At 53.0% G+C, this 21,437-nt stretch overlaps 1 protein-coding gene across 1 annotated transcript; it reads right to left on the reverse strand.

The window, feature by feature from the left end:
- Window positions 1-504: 504 nt before the first annotated feature.
- Window positions 505-6,333, reverse strand: OCEL1 (occludin/ELL domain containing 1). Its single transcript, XM_063289694.1, has 5 exons — window positions 5,161-6,333; window positions 4,516-4,694; window positions 3,229-3,400; window positions 1,736-1,786; window positions 505-1,123 (listed from the first exon to the last, which is right to left on the reverse strand). The coding sequence occupies exons 1-5, from the start codon at window positions 6,331-6,333 to the stop codon at window positions 1,004-1,006; spliced, it is 1,695 nt and encodes a 564-aa protein (XP_063145764.1). The 3' UTR covers window positions 505-1,003.
- Between the last annotated feature and the right edge of the window lie 15,104 nt (window positions 6,334-21,437).

Consider the following 21,437-nt stretch of genomic DNA (forward strand, 5'->3'; position numbering starts at 1 on the left):
ACGAAAGACCGAGCGCTTGAAAAGGGCATCACGTTTGGCAGAGTCGACGGCCGGCAGAAAAGAGGAAGGCCTTCAAGGCGACGGATTGACAGAGTTACAGCAACAACGGATGCAGACATTGGAACAGCCGGGCACGTGGCGCAAGACCCAGCAGCATTTTGTTCTGTTATACGGAGGGTCACCGTGAGTCGTAAACGACTTGACGGCAACTAAGAACAGCAACAGCCTAGACCACTTCCACCCACCAACCAAACCTTTGCCCTGGGTTTTTCCCTGGCCCACCAGAGCTCCAATGGCTTTGCAGGGGCTGTTTTTCTCTGCTCAGAGCTTCGGTGGAATTGTCCAGAAAGACAGTCTTGGTCATTTCACCTTCTCTTTATTTCTCTCGTCTCAGAAGGAGGCACACGGTGCTGCCTTTTTGTCTCTCCCGTAAGGAATGTGAAAACAGTGCTGGCTCTGTGCTCAGGGGCCCAGGGGAAGGAAGGGCCACCACCAAGCCCCCATTTCCTGTTAGTGGCCACAGCACGCAGACTGGGCTGGATGAAGGGCAGTGCCCTGGAACGAAGCCCCGAGAGCTGCCCTCCCTCTGGAAAGGGGAACGGGTGGACTCTGAAAGAAGCCTCTGGGAAGGGGAGGTCCAAGGCCGAGGGCTGGGCAGATGGGGCACCCCAAAGCTGCCCATGGGGGCCAGACACGGATTGATTACATGCCATCAAGTCAATGTCAACTCTTAGCGACCACATAGGTAGATTTTCTCCATGGTGATCCCCCCATAACCCGGCCCTTCAGGTCTCCCAGCGGTGACCCCATCGCCCCCAAAACTGAGTCCCTCCCGCTCGCTGCTGGTCGTCGTCCTCCTGGCTTTCCTTCCGCCTTTCCCAGCATTATGGACTTTTCCAGAGAGCTGGGTCTGTGCATCACGGACGCCACCTCCTTTCCACATGGCAAACCCCAGCACATACCCCCTTGTGGCTGGGCCCAGGACCCCTGGGCGGGGCGGCTCTCAGAAGAACAGGGAGCGCTCACACGGGTCAGTGTCAAAGGCCTGGATCTGAGTCTTGAGGTGGGAAAGCTTCTTCCTGAGATACTGGCAGCGCTCTTGCTTCTCCAGGAATGCTGGATCCTGGGGGGGGGGGGAGATGGGGGGAGCAGAGGAAGAAGGATTGTTCTTGAGGTAGCTGCTTGGGTCAAAAGCAAACATGTTTTCAAGGTCAGCCTTGTGTGACAGGGACCCCGAAGGCAAGGGGAACACCTAGGAAAGAGTGTCTAGCCCTCCCCCCACACCCGAGGTTTGCATGGGAGGGCTTGCTTATTTATTTATTTATTTATATATTTATTTATCTATCCACTTATTTCTCTATTTACAGGACTTATGTGGCCCCCATCTCATACAGTATAATGATTCTAGGCGGCTCATGACAGTCCCTAAAAACAAAGATGAAAGCAGAAGCACCCTTCTCCCCAGGTGCCAGTCCAAACAGCCTCCTGGGCCCCCCGGCTCTTTCAAGCATTCAAGGTCTGACTCCCCCCACTCCCAAGCAGGCCAGGAGCAACGGCCTCCCTGAAGCTGCGATGTGGGGGCAGAGGAGCAACAGGGCTGCAGCCCTCCTCCTGCAGGCAGAGCATGAGACCAGCTTGGGGGAGTAAGCCGCTCCCCACCACCAAAGGGGGGAAAAAAACCCAATTTTTTTCCTACACCTACACCAGCCATTGGGTAGCTGGGAAACCTCTTTACCTTCTTCTTGCTTCTGTATTCCCTCCACACAGCAGAGATGTGGCTTTGCTCCTGCAGAAGAAGGGATGTTTAATTCCTCCACAAGGCCCAGACCCTTCCCCAAAGCTGCAGATTTGGGGGAAGCTGAGGGCCCATCCAACCCTGGGTAGCATCACCAGGAAACCCACAGGCACTTCGGCTCAGTGGTGTGACAAAGCACAACTGGGGCAGCCCCTCAGCAGACCTGCCCAAGGGGGAGGACATGAGGGCGCCAGAGCCCGTTCCCTGCCCCTTGGGACAGGTGGCTGAGCGGGCACTGGCATGCCGTGTGTGCAGCTGTGTCCTCCAGTCTTTTCCCCCATCCGCTGCCCAAGGCAGATGGTTCGCTCTGCCCAAGGGTAGCATTTGCCTTCTCCCCAGATGGGGCCTTCAGGGGCTACAGGCGGGTGCTCCTGGGTGCCCCCGGCCCTTTGGGTGATCAAAGTGCTGCCTGGCCCTGATGTCGCCTCTCTAGAAAGAGTCAGGCCTTGTGGGCCTGAAAGCGATCCTGCTTTGAGAAGCAAATTGCAGAAGCATCAAGGGCCTCGCAGGCTGAGCATGAAACAAAGGGGTCTGTGGGCTGTAGGGCACAGAGCAACCTTCCAGAGGAAAGCAGCTTTGCAACAACACTGCAACAAAGTGGGCCACCTGTGAAGAAAAGTCCAGATTTTCCTGCCAGAAGTGGTGACTGAGTGTGTTGGGTGCAACAGCAAATCACAATTGCACATCCCTGTTGATGAATTGTTCAGCCCCTGCCCCACAGAGGACCCCACCTCCCTCCCCACGGGTTCCCCCCTTGTGGCATCGCCTCCAGATTTTGGCAGTGCTGCCTATACAGCACAGAATCCATTTTCTTCACATCCTTTGCTTTCTGAATTTAACCTATATATTTTACGGTATGGTACAGTATTATTTGAGCTCCTGACCCCACCCCGTTTCGGAGGGTACCTCAAGGTACACCACTCGAAGCCCAGCAGCACAGCCTATTGACCCACCAAAGCTGCACCCCCCCCCCGAGTCCTTCCTAAATTTAAAGCTGCAGATTCAGAGGAAGCCGAGGGCCCATCCAACTCTGAAAACTGAAGCCAGTTTGCCCAGGACACAGGCTGAACTTGAGAATGTGCAATTGGGGCAGCCAAGGAAGTTCGCTGGCTTTCAAGTGTAAACGGCTCTGGGGTGTAGTGTGCTGAATTGTGCGTGTAGCTCACCCTGTAAGCAGCTGGTACTGATCTGTATTTGGAAAAACTCTTTTGAAAATATATTATTTAGTATTTATGATTTACTGAGCCTCTCCTATTTCTAACCTAAATAAAGTTTGCTATGTTCTTAACTCAACAGGCTTAACTATTTCAGATCTATCTCTAGCACGTTTGAGCAGCTCAGCATATCTATTCTTGCATTTTATGGAGACATTCATTTGCCCTAAGGCCCAAGCACAGGAAATTGCTCCATTGATACATGCAAAGAATTATGACCTCCTTATTCTGTGGATGGGCTGGCAACTTGGACATCAGGGCATCCAACTCTTTAAATTTCTGCAGTGCGGCATGGATTTCATGGAACAGCTCCCTGTATTCTGAATATTGGTCGTTGAAGATGGCCTTGTACTTCTCCCGCTGATCCAGACTCGTAATGGCCGGGTACCTTCTGTCCAGGAGGAGAGATAAGAAAAGCTTCATCCATCATAGGCAGGCATTAAAAGAGCACCTGCTCTGTGAAGACGTGAACTGATGCCATTCCTGCAGTTAGTAAAGGTAAAGGTTTCCCTTGACGTAAAGTCCAGTCGAGTCCGACTCTAGGGGGCGGTGCTCATCTCCGTTTCTAAGCCTTGGAGCCGGCGTTGTCATAGACACTTCCGGGTCATGTGGCCAGCATGACGACACGGAACGCCGTTACCTTCCCGCCGAAGCGGTACCTATTGATCTACTCACATTTGCATGTTTTCGAACTGCTAGGTGAGCAGGAGCTGGGATTAACAACGGGAGCTCACCCCGCCGCGCGGTTTCGAACCGCCGACCTTCTGATCGGCAGCTCAGCGGTTTAACCCGCAGTGCCACCGCGTCCCTGCAGTTATCCCCTCTGAATCTCACAGGGCTCCACAGCTGGGGGCGGGGGGGGGGGCTGAGATCACCCAGGCTGGTCCCAAAGGGCTTGCCACTACGGTATCCTGGAGGGCTGCCCAGCGGGCAGCTGGTGGTATGCAGACGAAGCTGGAGGAGGACAGATGCGCTGTGGGTCCAGCTCAGCAGAAAGGGGGAGCTGTAGAAAAGGTTGGAATCGGGGCTGGCTCTCCTGGGCAAAGAGCAAGCCCAACTGGCATCTGTTCTGGAGGTGGGCCCCCGTGCCCAGACAGCCTCCTTCCTCCCAGGGCACCCCTGAGGGTGGACGCCCCTCCTTGCTCATCTCCAGAGGACATTAAGCTCTGGGGTTTCCAGCAGACCTGAGGTGTCTGCGGAAAGGGAAGGGGTAAAAAATCAAGAAGGTGACTTCCATCATGCGGCTGCACTGCAATCTTGACTTTTCGACACCCTCCCATGGATGCCTTTGGCCGCGGCATACCGAAGCATCGTTTGCAAATGGCTGATGATTTTGGCACTCTGTTTTCAATACCTTGAATTGAACCAGCCCTCCTTTAATTGGCTTGAATGGCACCAGAATTTAAAATATTTCTCCTCTGCTTCGGTTTTGTTTTTAACAGTGAAAAGCTGCTAAAATAAATAAAGCTACGGGCAAACCCCAAGCCCTCTCTCTCTGGTACTTACACCATATAATCCGGGACGACCAGCGGTTTGGGGTTGTGCCCCATCGGGATGGCCTGGTGGTTTGGTACCTCCGGGCCTTTCTCTGAGAACATGACGTGCTTGGTGACTCGGCCAGCCGGACGCCCTTTTTCCCGAGGGACCATGTGCTCAGAGGCTTCTGGCAGGAGGACAGGCTGTGGCTGTGGGAGGTGAGGAGACGGAGAAGGCAGGGACCTTGCCAGGGGCCCAACAGGCCCCGATCAGGAGGAGAATGCCTGCAGCCTTGCTACCCCCAACCCTCTTTGCCGTGGGTGGAATTTGCGGCTGTAGCCCTACAAGGCAGCACCAAGGATGCCTGTTTGTTCATGGGACGGGGGGAAAATCCCCACTTCCTGGCAACTGGCAACCTGGGGGCCCCTGACTGCATGGAGCCCCAGCTCCCAGCACACTGGGAATTTTCCCCTAAATTGCACAGCCTCTGTAATTGTGAGGTGGGGGTAGGGCTGCTGCCCACCCAGTTCCTCTCCAATTCCATTTCCTGAAGGTTCTGTTGCCCAGGATTGAAACCAGGAGCCCCTGAAGAGGCAGAGGCTCTCCCATCAGCTGGCAACTTCCCCTTGAGTTACCCCCCCCCCGCCCCGCCCATGCCCTCCAGCAACTCCTCACTGACCCCCCACCCCTTTCCCGGAAGGGTCTTACCGGGACCAGCATCCTCCGGACAGCTTTGTGCTTCCACATCTTGAGACAGACAAGGGAGCCCATCAGGTACAGCAACGTGGTGAGGAAGAGGAAGGTAATGGCGGCCACTTGTCCCCCTTCGACCCGGCACAGAGCCATGGCGAGGGGGCTGTAGGCGAAGACCGAGTAACACAGGCCACCCCGGTTGACGTCATTGACATAGGCGATGGCGGCCGCCAGGTAGAGCAGGAACATGAACAGGTTGAGGGCAAACTCTGTCCAGGGCCACCAGTGGGCATTAAGGAGGATGGTCCGGTAGTACATGGTCACCCCCAGGCCCAGCAGGATCACAGTCACTAGCCACACCAGGCTGGCCACCACCAGCACAAACGGGGTCATCGGGCCATAGTAGCCATAGTCCGCTCCAGTGAGGCTGTTGTAGGGAAGGAAGCTGCCGCCATAAAGTTGGGACCACTCATAGTCCTTCTGGATATAAGCTGCAGTACAAGCAAAGACCATCCCACCCAGAATGAGCTCCAGACCCCCCAGCAGCCTTAGGAGGCCAGGCCAGGACTTCATGTAGGCATATTTATTATCATAGGCCTCCAGCTTCTCCTTATAGCATGGTGGAGCTGTGGAGGCTCCACCTTGGCTCGTGGCTGTCACAGTCTTTCCAGATGTGGAAGAGGTGGTGGCATCTGAGGGGGGTTTCTTACAATCTTCCTCGCCCTTCCTGTCACTACTGCTGGCGACATCCTCCCCATAAAGCTTGGTTCTCTGAGGACCTTCCCAAACTGGAGTCCCCAGTGGGGAGTTCTGGAAACCTGGAGAGTAGGTCAAGGGAGAAGGTTCTTCCCCAGGCCACCTCCACCATCTCCTGAAAACGTTCTTCCAGGATGGAGGACAGAAGCGTCGGACAGGCTTCAGAGACACTTCTGGGTCCTGAGCTCCGCCAGGGAAGGTTGGCTGGGCTGACAGGTGGAGATGACCACGTGGGGAGCGGTGGAAAGCTGGAGAGCTGGACCAAGAGCTATTTCCAGGACCATCTGTCCTTGGTGCCCCTGGACAGAGATGGCTGGAGGGAAGCTGCGGGTCTCCCCCTGGGCCCACCAGAGGCTGTCTCTTTGCTGCTGCAGCCGAAAGAGGCTTCTCGGAGGCCATTGCTCCAAACATCTGGACCACGGAGCTTTGCGTGGGGAGGGGCCTCCCCCGTTGCCCCTCACAGCTTGGCTGAATCGTGTCTTCAGGGCTAAGCAGCCGATTTGGGAAGAGGAGAGAAACAGAAATGCCAATCCTAGCAGGGAGAGCCTTCCTTGAGACCAGTCAAATTAACAAAAAAAGAAGTCAGCCTTTTCAGTGATGCTACCATAGAAGAAAAACCTAAAAACGTATTTCTCTGCTGTAGCCTTCTCCCGCAGAGGCTGGCTTTAACGTCCTGTCTTGACTTTGAGTATCTGTGCTGTGTTTTTATCTGTGGCTCTTACCATGCAGACTGAGAGCTACATAATGTAATTGTGCTCAATTGCATCATTGTTGGGTTTTATTTTCCGCTTGTGATTTATATTGTTATAAACACCTAAAGGGCAGCTTACTAGAAATGCATTGGTGAAATCAGGAGATTAAAAGCTGCAGCAGAAAAAGGCACACCCCTTTTGTGATGGTCCTAAAAAATGGATCTCAGGGATTTGGACGATTCGGGCTGCTTTTCCAAACTGGGATTCGTTTTGATTTGTTTTGATTCCTTGACGTGCTTTTTATGGGAGTAACAGGGGCCTGAGCTGTGTGGGGTGCTCGATTCAGTTTCTCAATGAAGCATTTTCTGGGCTGAGATAATACTCTGGAGTATTAGCCACCCCATGTGGAAGGTTCATATAACACCCTAAGCCCAAAAAACTGTGGGGAGTAAAGAGGATGACCTTGAAGGACAGAGGGAAGATCTGTTATCACGCAGCAAACAAATGAGCGAGGCTTGAGCCCAGACCAGGAAACCCCCCCCCCCAATTCACATGAAAAGAGGGAGGAAGGGAAGCACATTTGCACTTGCAGGTTTCTGTTATTACAGCTGTCCTAATAAAAGGAGCTTCAGACACCACCACCACACCACCCCCGTGTCCGTTTCTTAGTCTGGTCTACCTGATAGGGCTGGCACTAGCCGAGGTTTGCACGACTGCTGCACGGGTCCCCTGACCCAGTCAGCCCCAGCCAGGCTTGTCCTCAAGGCCGACCGTCTGTTGGAAAGGGAGAATCGCCCCCGCCCCGAGGGACAGTCCTGGGCACAGAGGAGTGGGTGCCGAGGCATCAGAGGAGCTGGTGTTTGCCAGCTTAAAGAGGTCTTTGCCTTTTGGGGGTCCCTCCTTCCCTGCCGCCGGGGGCAAGGCCAGCCAGCCCTGGGCCTTCAAGCCCCGCTTCCTTGGGGTGACAGCGGAATCACTCCCTCTCCTCCCAAACTCAGCCCCCTCCAAAGGCAGAGAGGTCGGAAGGGCAGCTGGGCACTGCCAGTCACCCCAGTCACTAAGATGTGGGGGGGGGGGAGCACCCAGCCCTCTCAGGTGGGCTCTTCACAGCCTCCGCACCATGGCATCCCCCGATCAACAGGAAGCAATGGCGGATCAATCGGTTGAGTTGCAGGACAAGGGCCACTTATTTGCCTCCCTGCTGTTGCTTCGTTTGCTTAGAGAACGCTGATAAAGTCTATTGAAAGAGCTGAAGGGAGTCAAGCACTGAAAAGGAGGTTGCATTCAAAGGCTTCCCCATCTCCCTTGCCCGTCACTGCCCAGTGGGGCCCGAGGGGTCCGGAGGGCTCAGCCCAGCCTCTGCCTCCGAGGACCACCCCTCTTGGGAAGAATCCCCCCACTGGCTTTGCCCACCTGCTCTGTTGCACCTCTGTCCCACCTTTGCCCCCCTTGCCAGTCCCCCTCCCAATGAAACACCCCCAACCCGGAGCCTGCCACATGTTGAGTTACTCTGCCTTTCACCCCCCCCAATTCTTGGGGCTTTCGATCCTTCAGGATGGCAAGAGGTGCCCTGTACCTTCCGCCTGCTTGCAGTTCCCACTCCAGAGGGGAAGGTAGGTGGTGGGATCAGGACTGGGCTGAGAGACCACTTCAAAGGCCAGTGAGGAAGGAAGCGTGCAATTTCCTCCCTGCTTTCGCACAGCCAGGAACAGGCTCCAGGAGACGCCGCATACCCAGCCGGGCGCTGCTGTTGGCGCAGGAAAAGATGTGGGCTCCGAGGCGGGCGTGTTATCGGCCTCCGCGGAGGTTAAATATTAACGGCAGTCCAGCCAGGAGGCTCCCCTGGAGAAAAGTGCCAGGCCAGGACCGGGCTGGGCAAGGGCAGGGCAGGGCAGGAGCCCCTAGAGCGGGTTCCCCTGAAGGAGGGGCCTCCCATGCCCGGAATTTTCCTATTCCATTTCAGGACCAGGATGCCTGTGGAGGGCACCCAGGTGGTCTCGACTGCAACAGCCACCTTGCAGGGGCCCATGGATCCTACGACCCATGCTCTGGTCTGGAAAGCAGCGAGGAGGAGGGGGCCGCGGCGGCCCTCCCTGCCTCCCAGCAAGGCCGCCTCCGGCTGCTTCCCTGCAGCCCTGCCCCGGGAGGGGGTTTGGTCTGCCTGGGGAGGGAGGTGAAGCCCCTTCAGGTGATCCGGCAGAAGGTCTCCTCCCAGCCGCCCCCGCCCACTCACTAGGGGGTGGACCGGTCAAGGCACGGGAGAGCCCCAGGGGGAGACCCGGGTCCGAGGCCGTCCAGGCCTGCAAAGCCCGTGGGTGATCCGGGCCCGGTCTCCGGGTCTGTCTGCCTCTTTCCCCGCCCGGCCCGGTCCGCTTGTTCTCCCGAAGTCCGCATCCCGCGCCCGGGCCGCCACCAGGAGTCTGGGCAGGAGAGGGGCGGCCCGCGGCCCCGGTGGGCGGCGCAAAGGGCGCTCGGGGCCGGCGGGGCGCCCCCTCCCCGGTCCCGGGCAGGGAGGCGCGAGCGGCCTCCGGTAGCTTCGGCGGGGCTTTGAGGAGAAAAGCAGCCGGAGCCCCGAAGACGCTGCGGGTCCGGGCCCGCCCGAGCCCGGGGAGGACGCGGCTCTCCCGCCGCGGGCGTCGGGGGGGGCGTTTCCACTGCTAAATCGACACCGAGCGCTGCCCCCGCCGGTGGCGATCCACCTCGGCGGCCAAGGGGGCCCCGCTGACCTCGCCGGGCAGTCCCGCCGCGCCGGGGACGGGCCGGCAAGTGTGCCTGGCGGGGGGGGGGCGCTGCTGGGCTCCTCCGAAGGGCTTCGCCTCCCCGCGACGGGCCTTCCAGGGGACCGACGCCCTTCCCGCTGCTTCTGCAGCTTCCGTAGGTGGGCAAAGAGCTGCCACACCCCAGCCCACCAGGGAGCACACGCACGTGCACGCCCACGCTCACGCGCGCGCGCACAGTTTGCACGAGGACACCTGTGAAGCACAGCATGGAACATTCAGTTGCAGCAGGGCAGGTGGTTTTCATTTCTTCACAGGCGTAGCGTGCAAGTGCACAAAACCACAGACATCACGCTAGTCACTAACTGCCCTGAAAGCAACAAGCTCTGATGTAAAAGACCAACCTCTGGAACGGGGGAGGGGGCTCTTGGTGTTTCTACGCCCCCCAGCAGCCTGCAGGGCCTCGGGGTCAGAGCAAGGCCAAACGGATGCCCCCAGGCACAGCCAGCAGTGGTGCCCCTCCCTTGCGTACCTGACGCAACATTACGGCTCGGCAGCGTTAAGGGCACAATAGCTGGGTTTTTTCCCACCCTGTGGTGCCCTCTCCCCTCAGTAACCGAAGCATGGGCTTATTCTGCTTGAGGGTTCTTCATCCGGGGCCGGACTGAGCCTTGTCACTGGGCATGTAAAGCATGGGCAGAATGGCGGAAGCTCCTGGTGCACAGGCAGATCAAGAACTTGAATCCAGAAGTGATCTATTCCTGGGGCCAAAGAAGTTACCATGCGGTCCATTTGCATGCCCTTTTTATGCAGATTCAAGTAGTCTGTAGCACAGGTAGTCCTTCACTTACCACCATTCGTTTAGTGACCGAAGTTACGGCAATGCTGAAAGAGTGACTTATGACCGGTCCTTGCACTTATGACTGTCGCAGTGGCCCTGCAGTCACATGATCAAAATTCAGGCGCTTGGCAGCTGGCATGCATTTACGACAGTTGCAGCATCCTGGGGTCACGTGATCACCATTTGCAACCTCCCCAGCTGGCTTCCGACAAGCAAAGTCAATGGGGGAAACCAGATTCACTTAACAACCATACGATTCACTTAACAACAGTGGCAAACAATGTCATAAAATCTGGCATGACTCACTTAAGACCACCTCGCTTAGCGATGGAAGTTCCGGTCCCAATTGTGGTCATAAGTTGAGGACTGCCTGTACTTCTTTTTCAGTGTCTGATCAACCTCACACACAGAGCCGAACAGCCGGTAAGGTATGAAACCTAAGAACATGCGCTTGCCACAGTTTTTCCAAAAACCATACAGAACATTAATACTATTTTAGAAAATAATTCTTAATGTTGTGCTTGGGGTAAATTGTCATTATAAGGAAAACACACTTTTTGAGGTATACTACAAAATTAAAAGAAATACAGTTCTGAGCTCTGAATAAGAAAAAAAATGCATTGACCTTTCAAATGTTTATTTAAAAATTATATCCTGTTCTGGAGCCTTAAAAGGGCTTACATAAAAAAATTAAAACCCAAACTAACTCCCAAATAAGAAATCAACATGCAAAATAAAATAGCAAGTCTATTTTAGTGCTTCATGCACAACTCTTTACATCTAAATCGTAAAGTTGAGTGAGGCAGGCCTTTCGGTTATTGCCCATCACTTTCAGGGAGAGATGCGGCTTGCTTTGAAGGTGTTTACGAATGTTTGGGCGGCTTCGCCAAGGGACTCCTTAAGCCATGAGCCGTCTACGGATATCTCCTCCAAGCATTGTTCTGGATTGTCTATTAAAACAACAATGCTGCACAAAATCAATACACTAGAAATTATTCATATGGTACGTTCATAGGCATTATATGAATCAACTCTCAATTTCTTATCATAATGATTCCTTATCATAATCAAGATCTACATGGACAGTAATTATAAAACACCGCAGAAAAGTATGACCACGTTTCCACTGATTGCAAAATGCTGCTGAGCGTATGTGCAGTTGTATTAGCTTAGCGCACTTCTATTTCACACAAGGCTAAAACATTTTACAAATATTATCTTGATGTAACCCTTTCATCTGATTTCACCGAGATCCCTTCGGTGCAGTGTTTTTAACAAGGCACTCAGGGATGTCAGCAACAGAAGGGAGAAAAAGGACGTGCTGGAAGCTGCATTAAAGCCAAGAGAAATTCTCCTTGTGATATTTGTCAGCTGGGATGCTTAAGGAGACTATCTGGCCAGGATTTCAAACTGAATCAGCCAGACTGCAGCGTAGATGCATCTTTCACAAGAAAGATTAAGGTAGCCAAAGGCTTTAATGGCTCAAACAGTAGCCCTACTGAAGAAAGCACAGTTCACTACTTTATCCTATATTAGGTTATAGAAAAGAGGGAGACCTTGCTGGATTTTTCCCAAGCACATGCAGGTGGGCCTAAGCAGCTGATGCCTCCACCCCACGTCCCTCTTCCAGGCACATTATTTTAGGAGCAGATCTGTGCAGGCATTTCCTCTCATCGGTGTGACCGCTGTCCACCTGACAGAATACCTGACATTCAACCCCTGCTCCTGCAACTGCCCCTCAAAATCGCAGCCCCCCGACCCCCGTTCGGCTTGTTAACGGGATCTCTTGTTGGCGAGGGAGGCAGACGTGAAGGACTTCACCGTTAGGACACAGTCGTGCACTGCTGACTCACTGCTCGGGGAGGATGCAAACAAGTCCTTCAGGAGCTAGACGTGCGATTACTGTACGCCACTTACTCTTATAGAAAATCCCCACATAGGGCAGGCTCCCAAATGTGGCACGTTTTCTGTTCTCACCGTGAAATGGATGGAAAAGGGCTGAAATTGTGTTCCCTGGTAAAAGTAGCAAAAGGGGGCAACTTCCGAGGGGAAGATGGGGGGGGGGGTAAGAGTGGGGGAAGGGACATTTCCCCAATTTCCCCCCCCCCAAGGTTTCATGATCAGAAAAAGATGGGTGATTTATTGATCCGATGTGCAGGAATGAAGGAACAATGCACCAGACCTGTGGCAAACGGGTGGGCGAAAATGAACAGGCAGCCCGCGGCATCTCAGCTGCAGAGCTCTGGGTCACTCACATCCGGCCTTGTTCTCCCTCCTGGCCAGATGCCTGCCTTGCACCACAAGCCCAGTCTCAGCACGGTGACATCACGTCTAGCTCTTTCACAGACTTCCCTGCGTCTCCCACCAAAGGCCGGGACTGCGCGGAGGCGCCAATCTGAGCCCTAAAAACAGCCCCACCAGAACTCCTATGGGGAAAACAGACCGCCAACTGCCCCCCTTCCATCCAGAAGGACGGCATTCCTGCCCACACGGGATCCACAAGGAGTGAAGCCAGGGGGGTTGAAGCTAAGCTGCATCCCCTCATCACCAGGGAGGCGCAGATGCGGTGGCAGAAAGCAGAGAGCGGCCTTCAGAGCAAGCCCTGTTTTGCTCAGAAACGAAACCCAGGAAGGCAGAAACACACTGGGTTTGAGCATCCCTCATCCCCGCCCTGCACAGCTTTCACCGGCACGGACCCCTTCCCACAAACCCAGGGCTGGGCCTTTCAAGATGGCCTCTAGGCCACGGAGGTGGGAGACCAAGTGGAAATGGATGCTCCTTTTGGGGCTGGGCCTGCCCGTCCTGGGGGGGCCAAGCCTCTGCCTCAAAAAGGGGGGCCAGTCTGAGGTGCCCGTGGATGCAGCCCCCGGCCTGGCCACCCTGTCGCAGCTGTGACACCCAGGCCTCCAATGCACAGGGCCCCCTCCTGGCTACGTTCAGCGTTTCGTCACGGGAAGGCCGCTCGCAGCGGGAGGCAAGGCAGCCCCCTCCCATTAGGCAGGCCCTGATTCAGGCCTCTCAAGGTCCCTAGTTGAGGTTCAGTTTATTGTTTTTCTGGATATTCTTATTGCATCTTTGTAGGGCTCCCAGAAAGAGCGTCAACACACATGTTTTCTGAGTAAAATCACTAAGTAAAGGGGATGAAGGGTGGCTGACTGGCATTGGGGATCCAGGGGCCATGTAGGGCTCCGGCCCAGAGCAGGGAGACCCTTCAGAGGACCCACCCATACAGCAAGACTGAGGACACGTCCCCCCCCCCCGCCCTGTGCTTTCAGATGAGCCGGGGGGCTTTCCAAGCATACCCCAGAATCGTCTGATTGCCAGGCCTTGCTCACTTTTCAGACAGCCTGCAAAACCTGACACTTGATTCCTGCTACCAGTTCTGTTTAAAAACAACACAGTAACACACACACAGACACAAAGACATTATTGTTCTGAGCACCCAGTCATGCCAATTCCCTATTGCTCTCTGCCCCACATGCTTGGTGCCAGGTCCCTTAAGGGAAAGGGGTAGGCAGTTCATCAGTCTTTGCCCCCCAACCTGGCACCAGCCCAGCCCAAGTGGAGGGTCCCACCGTCACCAGTCTTACAGCAGCATGGCCCCACCATTACAGTCCACCTGCTTTCTCCCCCTGCCCCAACCTTCTGGGCCTCGCCCACGTTTATCCACAGACCTTAGATGGCACTGCCCCTCCAGTCCCAACAAGGGCCTCCGGAGGCTGGATGCCTGCAGACGCTGTTCATGTGGACGCGATACCCAGGGCCAAACCCAGCTCCTGCCCACCCCAATCACCTGCATGGCCTTTTGCTCAGCTAAAGTCTTCCAAAGCAGCCTCTTCCTCTCACCCCTACCCTCTTTTTCCCCATATCAGAAACTAATGTTCCCCCTTCCCCCCATTAAGAACCACTCGCAAAATTTAATTTAATTTTAAAAGAGCTAATTTCCTGTTAACATACTGTTGCTCATGTCCACCTCAGCTGCTCTCTGGAGATTTGAATGGAAAAGCACAAAATAAATATTCTAAGTGAAATAAAGAAAATACTATTTATTTTCTACCATTTGAAGGCACTGAAGCTTTTATTTCTTTCCTTTTTTAAAAATAGAATTCTGGCGAATTTTCTGAATTCTGACACAAGGCTTTGGAAAGAATTTCTCCTCATTGGCAAAGAGGAACCTTTCCAATGCAAGAATCCCCTTTTTTGCCAAACCATAGGACCCCTGGCCAGAAAAGCTGGCAACTCTCCTGCACAGCAATAGTTCGGAAGGCGACTACCAGGATCTCAGGGGGTCTTTCAGTCAGGATAGAATTGCAGCCTAAAATCTGCGCAAGGGTAAAGCCTGGTCAGCTTCTAATCATGCATCCACAATTTTTTATTTAGTATTTAGGTGAGCCTTGCAAGGGGCTGCATGTTTACATTTACACCCCAGAACAGTGTTTCTCAACCTTGGTGACTTGGAAGAGGTGTGGACTTCAACTCCCAGAATTCTCTTCCAGGTCACCAAGGTTGAGAAACACTGCCCTAGAACATGAACCCCACTGAAACCATTGTTCAACCTGTTAGCAGATTGCTAGGAAAGCCTTTGGCCCAGGAGAGATCAGAAAAGTCACACACCAGGCATTTCTATAAAAATAATTTTATTTACAGAAAACAAATATATTTGCTGAGAGAAGAGATTTCTCTCAGCTGCATTTTCTCTGCAAGCCTACACAGAAGGGAAACGGAAACTAACAAGTCCAGGCAAGTTCTTCTCCTCCCCCCCCCAGTGCAACAATTAACAACTGAAAAGGGGACAATTAAATTCAACCCCTTCACCCGGCCAAAATGATTAGTTACCATAGTAACCTTAATCTGTAGTAGAAAACATATTAACACAACCATCCTGGAGGAGCAGTCCTGGCCCTTGCATGCAGCTGGGCCTCAGCCAAAGTGGATCTTAAAGCAACCACCTTCCAAACCAGTGATTTTGAGAGACAGAAAATCTTCATTTTGCCACCGGAAATAGTTCCTAGTGGATTCCCTCCCTGCTAAAATCCACACCCTGAGCAGAAAATGCAGCCAGAATCTGGCACAGCAGGCATGTGCTCTTCCTCCCCATGCATTTGTCTTCCATCTTGGGTACCTTCCCCTGAATGGCACCTTCCCAAAACTGTGCACGCAACCTGATGCAGGGTATCTTTCCTCGAAAAGGAAAGGAAGCGTATCAGGCTCTCTGTGCTGGAAGTGACCCTAAGTCTTGACCTAGTTAAAATTAAGCCCTTGGAGAGGGACGCCTGAGCCCCGCGGGCCCACTCAGAAACACCTGTACGGCATACTACGTGAGTCGTAGCCCGGCTCCGGGGCTGCAGAATGACAGACTGGCGTTTCTCAGCCTCAACCCCTTTAAGATGTGTGGACTTCAACTCCCACAATTCCAGGCTAGGGAATTCTGGGAGTTGAAGTCCACACACCTTTGGAAGCAGTAGGCTATGGTCGTGGGATTTCTTATGGCCATGCCCACACGGCCTGGGCGCCTCCACGTGGCAGCAGCTGGATGGGATGAAGCTTGTCACTGCACCTGATCTAAGGTCCAGGACACCCTCCCGTCAGGCCACCGCCACACAGGAGGTTTGCTGCTGGTTCCGAAACCTCAAAAGGTACGATGTCCTGACCCCTCAGGTACTCAGGATGGCGGCGGTGACTCCACCGGAACAGCCTCAGCCAGCTCTGCTCACAGCTCATCAACGGATCCTCGTCTGTGCTTGTGGCATGCAGTGGCCTTCCCAACGCAGTCTTGCCGTGCACAACTTCCACCCCTGTCCTGAAGTGGCGAACACGGAGTGTCATGGCCCTTCCATTGAGGTGGCTTAGGGGGTCCCAAGAGGACAACAAAGCATCGTACCTGGTCGGAAGGTATGCTGAACGAGGACTTGTGCAGCGCATTAGTCAGCTTCTCCCCAGTCACTCGGCTGAGGCCATCAAGAAGCGCCTCCAGCATGTCAGGCGGTCCCCATCGCTGCAGCCGTCATCTCCCACTCTGCTGGTTCTCCATCTTTGAACTGTCTTGCAGCAGTCAGTGATCAACTGGCAGACTGCTTGATTAGATTGTGTGATCAGTGACCTCCAGGAGCCCAAGATCGGTGCTGATATTTTGCTGCTCATTGCTCGAGGTCTACGCTCCAGTGAACTCTCTCCGCAGTCAGTGGCCAGTCTGTTGGAAGATCTTACCAAGTGTTGGTTTCTGCATAGGTGGGGGCCATCGGCTCGTCAGCCCCAGGAGACTGTCTCTCTTTGTCATGTTCACTGTTTCAATGTGCATTGTACATCGTAACGTTTCACATGCCATGGTGCTGACGCGCGTTTCTGTTGGGAGGGAGCTGCTGTGAAACCTTGTGCCAAGCTCTGTATCTATGTTCATTACAATGGAATGTGTTTGGGTTATGTGCTCTGCTCAAGGACTTTTCCCGCAGACCATCAGAAGCCGTTAGGAGCACCTGGGATTGTGAGCCTGGGAAGATTCTACGGGGGGAGGGATCTCGTTTGCACCAAGGGGTTTTTAGTTTGCTTTTGGCGCGCTTTTTCCATTCTCAGCTTTCTTTGTGAACCTGTATACTATTCTTTAATAAATCAGATATCTTTGTGAATCTGCTTATGAGTCTGATGGTGTTTTAGAGTAGACATTCATTACATAAAGCTGAGAATCAAAAAAATTATACCGTTAGCTCCTACCAAGAAAAGTTCTTGTGAGGGAAAATAGTTAACGATGGCTGAGTCCAAGCTCACGACCGGGGGACTTGAGGAAACGACTGGCTTGATGGCCAAGTCAACGGTTAACAGCAGAGAACTGAGCCTCACCCCAGAACCCTCAGGTTTCCACCAGAATTCGAGTTCCAGCCCTGCAGTGGAGGAATCCGATGATGGGAGAGAACCAGAGCAGCCGTCACCCAACAAATCGCCCGCAGAGTTGATCACCTGGGATGCAGTGGGAGAATTGCATCGGTTCCCGCTGACCCCAGACGTAGAGTTTACCACGGTGTCAACAGAGAGACAACCTAACACACGAGGGAGGGAGGAATCTCAAACCCCTGAAAGGCTAAGAGTGGTAGAGGCAAAATTAGAATCGATGGAGTACATGCTAAGAATCTTGTATCTATCATGGGGGGGGGGGGCAGCCGAGGCGCGAAGGAGATTCCAGCTCCACGCAATCATCCCCCATCCCCCCACCCGGACCGCCGGTGGAGCGGGGACGAAGACGGCTCCGGGATGAATCCCCACTCCACAGAGTTCAACCACCAGTGCCCCCACCCCGTGGAGGGAGAAATACGGTAACCTGGGGCCCAAACACTCAAGCGGCAGCTGATTCAGCTCCAACAGGAGTGGGGGTGAAAGACTTTTCCATTAAGTTTGATGGGGATCCAACCAAGTTATCTTTCTTCCTCACTAACGCTAAAAGTTACATGAAGCAGTTTGGACCATGCTTCCCTTCTGAAGAGGCTAAGATAACAGCCATTGCCACCAAGTTGAAGGGACGAGTGGCTGACTGGTATGTTCAATTAAGTGAGGCTGACTCCCCTGAGCTTCAGCACTTTGAAGACTTCATGGGGGTGTTAAAGCTGCATTTTGAGGATCCTCTAGCCAGGGCAAGAGCTAAAAAGGCATTGAAGGATCTTACCCAGGGGGAACTGTCTGTAGCTGATTACGCCCTGGAATTTAGGGCTTTAGCTGGGAAAATCCCCGACTGGTCGCAGTCAACCTTAATAGAACGGTTTAAAGAGGGGCTCAACTGGGATGTCCTGTGGTGGGCGTTGGGTAGAGACGACCCAGAGACACTGCACGGATGGATTTGTCTGGCCGGCAAGGCTGAGCACGCTCAGCAGAACTTCATGCAAACCAAACGACCTGAAAAACAACCAGCCACCATGAGGGGACCCCGAAGTGCTGCGACTGCTGCCCGGCCAGGCTATAGGGCCTGGGAAGAGGAGAGAGATGGCGCTATGCGAGGGGTCAGTGTCTCTGATGTGGAAAGGAAGGGCATCGAGCAGCTGATTGCCCAAGAGCCAAGACTGCAGATCGAGCGGGCAACCTGCCGGCCAAATCGCCACCCCCCTCGCGGAGGATGACAGCAGCAAAGGGAGCAGCCGACGCTAAGGAAGTAGCCTACTTCTCGGGACGACTCTAAGGAGCCGGCAGGAAACTCCAGCCACCTGCCATGAAGGGCGCCTGCGGGCAGGTGGAGGAGGATGGGCGCAAGGATGCTATGGTGAGCGCTGACTGTCCCACTTTAGCAGTAAAAGTGAAATTGGGTTCCCGCACAAAGACTACAGAAGTCTGGGCTTTGGTTGACTCTGGGTGCTCCAGGTGTCTGATTCACCCTGATCTGGTGGCTGCTTTGGACCTGCCTAGCTGTCCCCTCCAGCAGCCTCTAATCTTCACACAGTTAGATGGTTCAACGGCGGGGGGGGGGGGGGCGGCAACCCATTTCACTGGAACTGTCGCGATGCAAATGGGCAGCCACCTTGAGTCTTTAAAATTTGTAGTGGCACCTGTTGGCAATCCCTTGGTAATTCTGGGGATCCCCTGGTTGACCTATCGAAGCCCACATATAAACTGGGAACACAGAACTCTGACTTTTAAGGATGGGTTTTACCAAGCCCCTACAGCGGAGAGAGCTTCACGTGCGGGGGTTGGAAGGGCTGCAATTGCCACGCCGCGCCCCAGCTTGCCACACTTAGAAGGCTTGCCCGATCGATACCAAGACTTTGCAGACATCTTTGGGGAAATGGAAGCAGATCAGCTACCCCCCCCCCATCGAAAAACTGACTGTGCGATAGAGTTGGTTCCCAACGCTCAATTGCCCAAGCCGAAAATTTATCCAGTGACTCAGAAAGAGCTTGAGGCATTGTTGTTTATTCGTTTAGTCGCTTCCGACTCATCGTGACTTCATGGACCAGCCCACGCCAGAGCTTCCTGTCGGTCGTCAACACCCCCAGCTCCCCCAGGGAAAGTCCGTCACCTCTAGAATATCATCCATCCACCTTGCCCTTGGTCGGCCCCTCTTCCTTTTGCCTTCCACTCTCCCTAGCATCAGCATCTTCTCCAGGCTGTCCTGTCTTCTCATTATGTGGCCAAAGTATTTCTGTTTTGCCTTTAATATCATTCCCTCAAGTGAGCAGTCTGGCTTTATTTCCTGGAATATGGCTGGTTTGATCTTCTTGCAGTCCAAGGCACTCTCAGAATTTTCCTCCAACACCACAGTTCAAAAGCATCGATCTTCCTTCGCTCAGCCTTCCTTATGGTCCAGCTCTCGCAGCCATATGTTACTATGGGGAACACCATTGTTTTAACTATGCGGACCTTTGTTGTCAGTGTGATGTCTCTGCTCTTGACTATTTTATTGAGATTGGTCATTGCTCTTCTCCCAAGGATTAAACGTCTTCTGATTTCCTGGCTGCAGTCAGTGTCTGCAGTAATCTTTGCACCTAGGAATACAAAGCCTTTCACTGCTTCTACATTTTCTCCCTCTATTTGCCAGTTATCAATCAAGCTGGTTGCCATAATCTTGGTTTTTTTGAGGTTTAGCTGCAAGCCAGCTTTTGCACTTTCTTCTTTCACCTTCATCATAAGGCTCCTCAGTTCCTCTTCACTTTCAGCCATCAAAGTGGTATCATCTGCATATCTGAGATTGTTAATGTTTCTTCCAGAGATTTTAACTCCAGCCTTGGATTCCTCAAGCCCAGCATGTCGCATGATGTGTTCTGCATACAAGTTGAATAGGTAGGGTGAGAGGATACAGCCCTGCCGTACTCCTTTCCCAATCTTAAACCAGTCTGTTGTTCCGTGGTCTGTTCTTACTGTTGCTACTTGGTCATTATACAGATTCTTCAGGAGGCAGACAAGATGACTTGGTATCCCCATACCACTAAGAACTTGCCACAATTTGTTATGGTCCACCCAATCAAAGGCTTTAGAATAGTCAATAAAACAGAAATAGATGTTTTTCTGAAACTCCCTGGCTTTTTCCATTATCCGGCGGATATTGGCAATTTGGTCTCTAGTTCCTCTGCCTTTTCTAAACCCAGCTTGTACATCTGGCAATTCTCGCTCCATGAATTGCTGAAGTCTACCTTGCAGGATCTTGAGCATTACCTTACTGGCATGTGAAATGAGTGCCACTGTTCGATAATTTGAACATTCTTTAGTGTTCCCCTTTTTTGGTATGGGGATATAAGTTGATTTTTTCCAGTCTGATGGCCATTCCTGTGTTTTCCAAATTTGCTGGCATATGGCATGCATTACCTTGACAGCATCATCTCGCAAGATTTTGAACAGTTCAGCTGGGATGCCGTCGTCTCCTGCTGCCTTGTTATTAGCAATGCTTCTTAAGGCCCACTCAACCTCACTCTTCAGGATGTCTGGCTCTAGCTCACTGACCACACCATCAAAGCTACCCCCGATATTGTTATCCTTCCTATACAGGTCTTCCGTATATTCTTGCCACCTCTTCTTGATCTCTTCTTCTTCTGTTAGGCCCTTGCCATCTTTGTTTTTGATCATGCCCATTTTTGCCTGGAATTTACCTCTGATGTTTCTAATTTTCTGGAAGAGGTCTCTTGTCATTCCTATTCTATTGTCTTCTTCCACTTCCGCCCATTGCTTGTTTAAAAATAATTCCTTATCTCTTCTGGCTAACCTCTGGAATTTTGCATTTAATTGGGCATATCTCCCCCTATCACTGTTGCCTTTTGCTTTCCTTCTTTCTTGGGCTACTTCTAGTGTCTCAGCAGACAGCCATTTTGCCTTCTTGGTTCTCTCTTTCTTTGGGATGTATTTTGTTGCCGCCTCCTGAACAATGTTGCGGACTTCTGTCCATAGTTCTTCCGGGACCCTATCTACTAAGTCCAGTCCCTTAAATCGATTCTTCACCTCCACTGCATATTCCTTAGGAATATTAGTGAGCTCATATCTAGCTGATCTGTGGGTCTTCCCTAATCTCTTTAGTCTGATCCTAAATTGTGCAAGAAGAAGTTCGTGATCTGAACTACAGTCAGCTCCAGGCCTTGTTTTTACCGACTGTACAGATGTCCGCCACCTTTGGCTGCAAAGGATGTAGTCAATCTGATTTCGGTGTTGTCCATCTGGGGAAGTCCATGTCTAAAGCCGTCTCTTAGGTTGTTGGAAGAGAGTGTTTGTTATGCAGAGTGAATTGTCTTGGCAAAATTCTATCAGCCTATGTCCTGCTTCATTTTGTTCTCCCAGGCCATACTTACCTGTAAT

This window comes from Candoia aspera, chromosome 1, assembly GCF_035149785.1.
Source record: "Candoia aspera isolate rCanAsp1 chromosome 1, rCanAsp1.hap2, whole genome shotgun sequence".
Taxonomy (NCBI): Eukaryota; Metazoa; Chordata; class Lepidosauria; order Squamata; family Boidae; genus Candoia; species Candoia aspera.